Source organism: Equus quagga, chromosome 9, assembly GCF_021613505.1.
Source record: "Equus quagga isolate Etosha38 chromosome 9, UCLA_HA_Equagga_1.0, whole genome shotgun sequence".
In the NCBI taxonomy this organism is placed as follows: domain Eukaryota; kingdom Metazoa; phylum Chordata; class Mammalia; order Perissodactyla; family Equidae; genus Equus; species Equus quagga.
Window position 1 is genome coordinate 37,667,756 of NC_060275.1, and position 11,687 is coordinate 37,679,442.

The 11,687-nt window shown below is 46.6% G+C and overlaps 1 protein-coding gene across 1 annotated transcript in view; it reads right to left on the bottom strand.

The window, feature by feature from the left end:
- MOCOS (molybdenum cofactor sulfurase) overlaps positions 1-11,687 on the bottom strand; it is a 51,493-nt gene that overhangs the window by 27,296 nt on the left and 12,510 nt on the right. The window contains exons 5-8 of the mRNA XM_046671387.1: positions 10,690-10,766; positions 8,536-8,735; positions 3,231-3,347; positions 1,403-1,864 (exon numbers count right to left, since the gene is read on the bottom strand). Of these exons, the coding sequence (XP_046527343.1) occupies positions 1,403-1,864; positions 3,231-3,347; positions 8,536-8,735; positions 10,690-10,766 (856 nt within the window). The remainder of the gene's footprint in view (positions 1-1,402; positions 1,865-3,230; positions 3,348-8,535; positions 8,736-10,689; positions 10,767-11,687) is intronic.

An 11,687-nucleotide genomic window follows, 5' to 3' on the forward strand; every position in this document is an offset into this window, starting at 1 on the left:
TTGCTGTTCACTGGGGTGGTGTCTGATCTTGTGTGTGTTTTCCTTCTGAGACATTGCACTCCCCAAGGGAAAGAACCATTTTCATTTTGCTCATCCCTGTACACCAGGTGCTGGCCCAGGGCCTGACAGGTAGTGGGTGCTCAGTATGTAGTTTGAACAGATGGATGGAAGACCTTTAGCAAAATATGACACCTGACTGAGTCTCACTGTCCTCATCTGTAAAATAGGACACTAACTCCTGCCTGTGTTATCTGTGCAATGTGGCTATCCTGTGGAACATGACCCATCTGTGAAAACAGAGTCCTGATACACAAGGGAAACATGGACTCCTCACCTGCCTCCATTCAGGAGTCGGGGTGAACTTGCTTGTTTATGGCCTCAGACTGAAGGACAGGCTCCTGTGGGACCACCCTGAAATGCAGGCGACAAATAGCCCTGATGGTGGTATGTCTGACCAGGAGCCAGAGAACCTGTCATCTCAGAGGCTCAGGAGTCTGGGACCTTTGCCTGGGACTTGGGACACACACAAATTATAGAAAGAAAGCCTCAGTTTGGCCACAGAAGGAGGGTCAGGGCTGCCCAGACGAGGCAGGTCCTCCAGTCCCTCAGCTTGGCTGACCACCAAGCCAGCATGTTTCCAGACATAACGTACTTCGCTTCCACAGGGAGGGCTGAGCGGAACAAGTTGCATGAGAGGATGGACCCAAGGACTCAGCAGACCCGGGTTCAAATCCTTGCTCTAGCATTTATTTGTGGGTGACATGGGAAAAGTGTTTAGCCTCCATAACCCTCAGGCTCCATGTCTATACAATAGGGGTGATATTACCCTGTATCTCACATTATTGTTTTAAAGATCGAATGAAGGAAAACATGTAAAATGCTTCAGCAGGGAGCCAGCGCACGCATTCAATGAAAGTTACACCCATAATTATTAACAGTAACTAGGTATTCACCACTCTGAAACAGGGTCTGCTCAGGGGTCCCCGTTAAGCAGAGACACGTTCAAAAGTCACTCCAAACTGGGGAGGCCCAGTGGCATAGCGGTTAAGATCACGCACTCCACTTGGGCAGCCCGGGGTTGCTGGTTTGGATCCTAGGAGCTGACCTATGCACCGCTTATCAAGCCATGCTGTGGCAGGTGTCCCACATATAAAATAGAGGAAAGTGGGCATGGATGTTAGCTCAGGGCCAATCTTCCTAAAAAAAAAAAAAAAAAAAAAAAAGTCACCCTAAACCAAGGAAAGCAGAATGAGAATGGTTCTTCATACGTCACAATACTCTGAATATGATTTTGATTTTCTGCATGCTTTTCTTCACTTTCTATATTTTTTTCACTTTATCAAAAAACATTATAAAGCAAACAAAAAAGAAGCAGTCTCTGTGCTGCCACTACAACCCTCACCTCAAATGCAGCACAGGACTTGATGGGATAGAGGTAAAGGTTGGTGACGACATGTGGCCCAAGGCCCCCCTCTGGGACTCCTGCAGCTTGCTCTGAAGGGGTCTGCTGGGTTCTGGTGGCCTCCGGCAGAGGTGGGTGTAAAGCCACAGCATCCACAGCAGTGGGCAAGTCGTTCCAAACCTGGGAGCCTGTGGGAGCATCTTCCTGAGGTGAGGGACTACATCTGTCCATGGTGGCAGGCACAGCGCTCTGAACCTCGCTCTCTGCTCGCGGGACTGCAGTCTCCCCAGGAGTGGCCTGAAGGAGATGCTGGCCATCAGAGGGGCGCAGTCGGGTTGCTATGATGAACCTGAGAAAGGCCTGGGCATCCTCCAGTGTGGACATGTATCCAAACGAAATCCTCACAGATCCTGTCGGCTGCCCATCTACGAGGTCCACATTGTCTCCACAGATGTGACCAGCCTAGAAGAAAAGGAAATAAGTCAGCCAGAGTGACTCATTCCTCACAGAGAAACTGGAAGCGGCTTTGTAAAACAAATTCTGTTAATTTTGTCAAACAAAATTATGTAATGTAAAACAAATTGTTTGTTTGGTTTTTTAAAGAGACCCACAGCTCTAACGTGAGCAGTGTCCCTGAGGTGTAGCTCCACAAGAGCAGGAACTCAATTTCTGGACCTCACTTTGCTTAATTGTAAATTGGGGTCAATACCAATCTCAAAGGGTCATCAAAAGGTTTAAGAGAAATACTTCATGAAAGCATTTACCCAGAGCTTGCTCACAGTGCCGACCCTCGGAGGCGTCAAAAGACAGACCAGAGTTTCAGAAGCACAGACGGGTCAGCTTCTTGGTCCGCCCAGGGCTGAGGCCCGAGAAACGCCACTGGCCGCTCCCTTCAGCCTCTCTCAGAACCAAAGAGAGGCCTACATCCCTGACAGCTGCCCCTGACAGGAGGCAAGTCAGAGATGCTGCCCCATGAATGACCAGCCTGAGGCCACTATGAAAGCCAAAGGTGGCAGGAGTGCCCCCCAGGAGGTGGGTAAAGAAAGCAAGAGGTCCCCAAGTCTCTCCCAGCCCGGCTGCCCGGTGTTGGTTGCTGCTCCGGCCACCTACCTCCCCCAGTGCTGAACCCAAGTTAGCCACCCAAAGAGATGAGCCTTGGCATTCCACAGGATCAAATATTATTTCTGGAACTGCCTTTGTTTGTGTTCTGAGCCTCTCTCTCTCTTTTTATTAAAAAACTCAGTTCATGGTTGGTTGAGATCTAGTATATAAAATATTTAGTGGCAACCAAAATAAACTCAAGTTAGAAACTATTCTGAAATAAATCAGGGCTCTTTGCCACTCAAACTATTCTTATGAAATGGTTCAAAACAGGCTGTACCCTGAAGTGAAACCCCTCAGCCCAGGGGAGAGGCGGGGAGGGAGGGGATCCTGAGAGATGCAGAACGCCCCCCGGAAGAGCTCCTCTCCTCAGCCAGCCCAGAGATGCGCCAACTGTCGCCTGGAGATTTTACTGTGGTAGAACTCAACTAGTTAAGGGTCCTCTGCATGTACGAGCACATTACCACGTACGCCTCCTCCCTGTTCAACCCCTCTTCTGCCTTTAAATTTTTGCCCTCTAAGTAAAAACTGACTGCCATAGAGATATTTGAAGCATTTTCTATTTTTGTTGACCCCTTTTCCTTTGCACATCCATAGGGCGGGCTCAGAAAAATGAACCCACAAAACCAGCTCCGACCCCAGACACACAACCAGCCTCCAGTGTAGCTGGAGGTGCCGCCATTGGGTCTTGCTGACCAGCGTTTGGACCACAGGGTCCAGTACCAACCTGATGATGCTTCTTGACCATCTCGTTGCTTATCCCCAGGTGCCTCTGACAAGCCCCAGTGTTGCAGAAGCAGCCAGTCCGCAAGTGGATGTTGTAAAGACTGGCCATTTTATCTACCTGCGGATTTAATATGACACAGAACCAACATTAGGAAAGTCGAGTTTTACTCTGATTGCCTGGGAGAGAGTTTCAGACCAATATTTGGACCTCTCTTTCTTAACACTAAAATGAAAATGTCAGCATGGGATTTTGCCCTAAAGAGATCTATCATGGGTTTACTAAACACATCTTATAAAATGTTACTGATAATTAAAGTTTATCCAGCTGGGTTATGGGTGTATGCCTGAGAAAAGCAAAAATATCAAATTCAGGCCAAATTCCAAGTTAAGAGCTCACATGTAAAACAAACAATTCAATTAAAAAAATGGGCAGAAGATCTGAACAGACATTTTTCCAAAGAAGACACACAAGATGGCCAACAGGTACATGAAAAAGGTGCTCAATATCAGTAATCATCAGGGAAATGCAAATCAAAACCACAATGAGATGTCCCCTCACACCTGTTGGAATGGTTATTATAAAAAAGACAACAAATAACAAGTATTGGCGAGGATGTAGAGAAAAGGGAACACTTGTGCACTGTTGGTAGGGATGTAAATTGATGCAGCCACTATAGAAAACTATAGTATGGAGATTTCTCAAAAAGTTAAAAATAGAGGGGCCAGCCTGGTGACATAGCAGTTAAGTTCGCACATTCTGCTTCGGCGGCCCAGGGTTTGCCAGTTCGGATCCCAGGTGTGGACCTACACATGGCTTCTCAAGCCATGCTGTGGTAGGAGTCCCAAATATGAAGTAGAAGAAGATGGGCATGGATGTTAGCTCAGGGCCAGTCTTCCTCAGCAAAAAGAAGAGGATTGGTGGCAGATGTTAGCTCAGGGCTAATCTTCCTCAAAAAAAAAAAAATTAGAAATACCATATGATCCAGCTATCCTACTACTGGGCATTTATCTGAAGGAAATGAAATCACTGTCTTGAAAAAGATATCTGCACTCCTATATCCATTGCAGCATATTTACAGTAGCCAAGACTTGGAAACAATGTAAGTATCCATCGAAGGATGAATGGATAAAGAAAATATGGTACATACATACAATGAAATATTATTCAGCCATAACAATGAAGGAAATCTTGCCATTTATAACAACATGGATGGGCCTTAGGGGCATTGTGCTAAGTGAAATAAGTCAGACAGAGAAAGACAAATACTGTATGATATCACTTATATGTGGAATGTAAAAAAAAATATCAAACTCCTAGACACAGAGAACAGATCAGTGGGTGCCAGAGGTAGGGGTGGGCAAAATGGGTGAAGGTAGTCAAAAGATACAAAGTTCTAGTTAGAAGGTAAGTCAGTCCTGGAGACTTAACGTATAACATAGTGACTACAGTTAACAATACTGTGTTGTATATTAGAAAATTGCTAAGAGAGTAAATCTTAAAAGTTATCACAAGAAAAAAACTTGTAACTGTGTGGTGATGGATGGTAACTAAACTTATTATAGTACTAATTTCGCAATATATACGTATATCAAATCATTATGTTATACACCTAAAAGTATACAAGGTTATATGTCAATTATATCTCAATTTTTTTAAAATTTAATAAATTAATTTTTTTAAAAAAAGAGCCCACATGTTTCAAGTGAGATTGACAAGAATAAAATCTGAGTGAGGCTGGGATGCGGGGCAGCTCCTTGGCATCCTCTGCCACAGGGTTGATCACGGAGCAGGCCCCAGCTGAGCTACCACTCAGAGCAGCCCCACTGCGGCTCACAGCCTGGACCACAAACATTACCGTGTTGATTCTGTGTGCTATAGACTGCTTTTCATAATGCCCTCAACTTTGGGTTGAATCCCGGAATTGCTGTTCAACCCAGAAGTTCCAAGGCTCTCTCCTGTCCCCAGGAGGCTGGACAGGTGATTGGCATTCACTCAAGGCTCAAAGGCAGGGCTAGCAGGGAGATATTTGTCCTAGCTCCTCTGGTTGTGGGTCAAGGGCTCCATTCCCTCAATGGCTCAGGCGCCCAGTGAAGGTCCTCAGCCCAGATGGCTCAGGCTAAACTCAGGGGAGTCACTGAACTGAATTCAAGAAAACAAACACATCTTGCACAGCTGGGTAAGCCTTTGAAACTTTTCTCCCTGGGAAGTCACACGGAGGAGGGCCAGATGCAGCCACGAGGAGTACAGCGCCCTCTGCAGACCACAGGTCAGCCTGGTCACTCTGGGCTTCCCGCTGGCCAGTGCAGCAACGGTGCCTCCCACACACCCTTGTCAAGGCCATGGCTATCTTCACTTTAGCCATCTCCCCTGGACTGTCAGAGTGAGAAGAAGCCATTCACTGGGTTGAGCCACTGGGGGCCTCAGGAAAACAACTCTGCCCCTTTACCCTTGGCGAGTAGCTCAGTGACATGGAAGCCTGCTAATGAAGTTCAGAGGTTCCCTGGTTCTCTGCGGTGAGACCCGGCAGCACCACTGGGTCCGGCCAACTCCACCTCCAGAGTCAGTTGGTCTCCATTCAAGGGGCAGCTCCTAGGGAAGCCCCCTCACTCCCTCACCCCAATTGCTGCCAAGCTGAATTAGAAGTCTCCATGCCCACCCTTCTCCCGGATCCACCAGTATGCACTGTTCCAGTGACCACTGCTGCAAAACAAGCTGCCCAAACTTGGTGGAATAAAACAATAACTATTCTGTTGTGCTCACGGCTACAGGAGGTTAGGAATTCAGAAAGGGTATGGGGGAAAGGGCTTGACTCTCTTCCATGATCTCTGAAGTCTCAGCTGGGAAGACTCCAAGGCTGGGAGTGACTGGCGTCTAGGAGTTGGAGTCATCTGGAGACACACTTACTCCTGTGTGTGTCTGGCCCCCAGCAGGGAGGGCTCAAAACAGGACTGCCACCACAGTGCCAGCGCTTGGCTTCCTCACAGTATGGCAGCCTCAGGGTAGAACTTCTTTTTTTTTTTTTTAAAGATTTTATCTTTTTCCTTATTCTCCCCAAAGCCCCGCCGTACATAGTTGTATGTTCTTTGTTGTGGGTCCGTCTAGTTGTGGCATGGGGGATGCTGACTCAGTGTGGTTTGATGAGCAGTGCCATGTCCACGCCCAGGATTCGAACCAACGAAACACTGGGCCGCCTGCAGTGGAGCACGCGAACTTAACCACTCGGCCACGGGGCCAGCCCCTCAGGATAGAACTTCTTACGTAGAACTTGGGGCTCCAAAAGCAAGTGTCCCAGGGAACAATGCTGCCTCGCCTTTTCTGACTTAGTCTAAAAAGCCATGCGTTGTCACCATCTGTGGCATTCTACTGATTATGAGGGAGTCACAAACCCACCAAGATTCAATGGGAAGAAACAGGGACCACACACCTAGAAGAGGATGTGGGTGGAAGAGGCTGTTTTGGCCACACTTACCTTTCATCCTAATTTCCCATCATGACTCAATGTCCCCTCATCCTGAACCCTACAGAATCCCAAAGAGGTCCCCCCTGTGCCCATCCAGGTGAAGGAGGTAGTTGTTGTGGCAGGAAGAGCACTGCATCCAGAGAGGGCAGAAACCAGCTGACCAGAGTACAGCACCAGAACCTTCCTGCCCAGGAGCCTTTGTGCTCAATGTTTATTGAGCACTTGCTTCATACCAGGCCCCATGCCAAGGGATTATATATTACATCTCCTTTAATGCTCTTAACAACACTATCAGCAAGGTAGTTGTTACCCTCCTTTCATAGACTTGGAGAGCATACATTAACTTGCCCAAGCTCACAGAGCCAGCAAGAGACAGTCAGAATCTGAACCCAAACTCTTAACCACTATGCAGAGTGACTTCCAGCAGAGGGGAGAATGAAATTAGGAGGCCTGGATATCAAAAACAAGAACCCAAGGGCTTCTCCTAAGAAGGCTAAATTCTTTCACACATCCCCTGAAAAAGAGACAGCCAAACCCAGCCATGACGCTATCTGATGTTTCCCAAGGCCAGCAACACCCCCAGGGAATTCTCATACCACGAAGTAGCCCGGGAAAACGGGAAACGAAAGCTGGACTTTCCGGAACCGGCACAGCTGGCCAAGCCTCAGCTACGGACTCCACCCATGCGATGAACTTCCTCTACAAACGCCCAGAGGGAGAAACTCATCCTGTGTCCAGCCTCGGGGAAGGAGAGTGCTGGCGAAGTCAGCAAGGCACCTAGACAGGCAGCTCTCTCTCCCTGGGTGGTTCCTCCCTTTGGAGGCTTCTCTAGGCAAATGAGGAATTCTCTCCCTGCTCTGCCTGCCGCAGCATACTTCCTGGTCACCTGTCTGCCCTCTTCCACACCCTTCAGGAAATACAAACTTATTTTGGGTTCAAGAATGAAACATTTTACCAATTGCCTAGAATAACATATTTAAGAAGGCAAACATTTTACCCCCAATGCACTGTCCATCCTCCCTCCAAAAACAACATTTAAAATCACATGCTTCTAGGTGGTGTCGGGGCTATTTCTGCTGGTGTATAATTGAGGGGCAGTGGGGGCTCTGCACAGTCAACCCACCCAGAGATAACCTGTGATTGTAGAGCATCTATCCCTAAATGCCAGTGAGAATGGACATTTCCCCCAGAAGAATATTTTCAAGTTTGTTCCCCAGAAAGGTTATGGCTGTTCAGAAGGGGGCGGAGGGAGACATGATTCCTTGAGAAATGGATTTTGCTTGAGAAATTCTGGGTTTAACAAAAATGAATAGCGATGGTGGTTTTCAAAGGAAGATGAGCACCATTTTCCAAACTTATGTGATGGTCCAATCTGTTCCTCACAGAGCAGCTCTAGGAATCTGTGCTCTGGGAAGAGCCTTGGGTCCCCATGCCTAGTCTGTGACACCTGTCTGGTGACCACCTACTGCTATGTCTGAGTACTCAGTGTGACTCTGGACTTTTTAATGGACTGGGCAGTGACCAGCTTACTCAACTGTGGCAAGAACCCAAGTAGTTCTCAACCTGCAAGCCACTATTTGCTCTCTTCCCACTTGAAATTGACCATTTCTGGCTGAATAAAGAGGGCTGGAAAACTAAATAGCCATGCTTGTTAGATCTGGGCGTAAATGAGAGCAAAGAGCCTCTAAAGAAGGGCCAGTGGTCTCTCCAATATGCAGGGGCTTCGTCACAGCCACTGCAAGAGCCCAGAAGCCTTGACTGCAAATTTCAGGGCTCTGAAAGGCTGTAGAGCTCCAGAGGAGAGCAATTCTGTCATGAGGTCAGCAAGATGACAAGAAAACTCACCTCGGAGTAACCAATGATATTCCCATTGTCGTCGAGCACATTAAAATTGATGATTGGACCCTGAACCTCCGGGCTGCTGAATTCAGAGTCGCTGTAAATCTGCACCACGGGGGCTCCATTGGGGTACCGGAGGGCGGCCAGGGCGGTGTAGGTGTACTGGGTCAAGGTAAAGGTGTGCTGCTTGATATTCTCCATCCCACCTCAAAAACAACGACGAAAGGTCAAGGAGAGTCATAAACTTTACAAAAAATTCTCTCATTCATTTTTAAGAAAATGAGATCTTTATAACTGGCCAGTTTGGACCTCATATTAATGATTTTAAGTACTTGTAAATATTGCTTGGTATACCCCTACAATACACATTTTGTCTTTGGCACTGAACCACAGTTTGCCATTGCTGTTTCTGTGGAATTTTTTCATAGGAGTTCTTGTCATCCTCTTTTTTTTTTTTTAAATAATGCTACTTAAGCATTCAGATAATTTAGATGTTTGATAAAAGATTGCAAAAAATGCACAATCTTTTCTTTAAATGCATCATTTTTTTGCTGTTTGTTTTTGTTAGTGTTTAAATCATTTTAATATTCTACAAAGTAATTAAGGATACATGCTACAACATGGATGAACTTTGAAAAAATTATGCTAAGTGAAATAAGCCAGACACAAAAGGACAAATATTGTATTATTCCTCATATATAAGGTGCCTAGAACAGCCAAATTCATAGAGACGGAAAGGAGAACAGAGGTTACTAGGGGCTGGGGGAGGGGAATAGGGAGTTAGCATTTAATGGGTAGCATTTCAATCTCGGGTGAGGACAAAGTGGAGATGGATAGAGGTGACGGTTGCACAACGATGTAAATGCACTTAATGCCACTGAATTGTACACCTAAAAATGGCTAAACTGGTCCATTTTATATTATATAAAATATAATATTTATATTATACATATATAATATAAAATATATATAATATATAAGATTTATATTAAAATATACATTTTAAACACAATTTTTTTAAAAAAGAGGAATTAAGTAGGAAAAATCAGGGTTTGCTTTACTGTGGAACTGATATTGTCAATCTGCTTTCAGGGGCATCCCTGGCCCCGTCAGACCCTGTCACTTGTGGTTTAGATACCTTGTTAATACCTTTCCTTGGAAAAGTGCTCATTTCTCAACATCCATCTTGATTATCTCCTCACTGTCCTGGATGATGCCCAGTCACCTCCCTGCATTACTATCAACCCTCCCTTCCCATGAATCCAGTCTGCCCCAGTGTTGGGCTAAGGCTGAGGACCTAAGGATCTCATTACTGTGACGAGATAGAGAGAGAAAGGACTGACTAACCACTAAGCCATGTGCCCGGTTGACCACAACCCCGTCTCCATAAGGACAGTACAAGCAGTGCCGCCCAGTTCTAGAAGCTCAGCCTCTGGAAGGAGTGCCCAGGAGCACAGCAGAATGGTGGATGCCTGGCTCACCAGACAGAGCTTCTCCCAGCCATGTACCTTTGTGTCAAGCCCAATAAGATGGGAAGTGACATCTTGTGTGTCACCTTATGGCGAGAACCCCCAACCTGATCACACTCCCCAAGCATTTGTCAAGGAAGGAAAATGTGCATCATTGCAAAAGCCAGCAGCAGAGACGGTAGCTGGGGCTCAGGGTTAGGCATTACTATCACCTAGGTTTAAATCTTAGCCCTCCCAGGTACCAGACCCCTGGCCCTGGGGAAGGCATTTAACCTTTCTGAGTATAAGCCCCTTTATGGGCAAAGTGGACTCGTCACAGAGCTTCCCCGTGGGAGGACCCAGCAAGGTAAGAGCTAAATAAAGTCTCAGTATCTGTAACCATTCCTAATGGAGAGACCGAGGACGGCTCCTCTGTTTCTGTGAAGTTATTAACCTCCTGATTTGGAATATCTCTTACTTGTTAAAATATTCTTTTAACTGACAAAAAAAAAATCTCAGTCTCTTACTCTTGCCTCAGAAGTCATTTTGAAGTTCTTTACAATCAGCTTCAACTGCATTCAGCGTATAGCTGCCCTGTGCCAGTCACTTGCACAGACTCTGGCTCCTTTATCTGAATTGCACCTGTGCCAGGGCTCCCTCAAGGACACAGGCGACAGGAGCAAATTCCACAAGGATAAAAATGTCCACTAACCTGTGAGGCGCTCTAGAGCATCAAATCCATGTTTCAGTGCTATTACGTCAAGGAATGAAATGGTGCCATCTTCAAACCTGTAACCATGGTGAGGGGAACAAGGTCAAGCCGTGACCAGCATCTCCATGTGCATTTTACAGTATATAGCAAGGTTTGGATTCTAGTCTCAGGGATAATTTATGAACACCTTCCATCTGCTGCCTTATAAAACAGTGCTCTCTCCCTCAGGACAGAGGGCTTTGCACATCAAGATACGTCAGCCTGCCTCTGGCCCCGATCCGCTCCGCAGCTTTCTCAGGATGGGATGGTAGTGGTGACAAAGGGCCCTAAAAGACAGCCATCACCCTGAGAAATGCTACACTGCCCCCAGGAAGACTTTGGACTTGACAAAACTTCAAGTGCTATGGGCCCTTGAAACGCTGCCCGTGACCCCAAGACAGTCCCATTGACAGGGCATCAATTCACTGTGATCAATTGTGCAACTATGAGGTTCTTAACAAGAGTTTGTGATTCCAAAGTCTACAGAACCACAGGCTTTGGTAAGAATGACGAGGCTCTAACATAGCAGAGGTGCACTTTCCTGATTAACAAGCTGTTCATTATGTTTGCATTTTATAATTATACACATAGTCAAAATACTCATCAAATCTTTATTGTCCGTGTACTGCATGCCAGACAGTGTTCTAGGTGCTAAGAACCCAGCAGTGAATGTGACAGGTAAATCCGTGCCCTCACAGTGCTTTCATTCTCCTGAGGACACAGAAGCAAGGAAGAAACATACAGAGAAACCAGATAAGAAACATGCCAGGTGGGGGCTGACCCCGTGGCCGAGTGGTTAAGTTCGCGCGCTCTGCTGCAGGCGGCCCAGTGTTTCGTCGGTTCGAATCCTGGGCGCGGACATGGCACTGCTCTTCAGACCACGCTGAGGCAGCGTCCCACATGCCACAACTAGAAGAACCCACAACGAAGAATACACAACTATGTACCGGGGGGCTTTG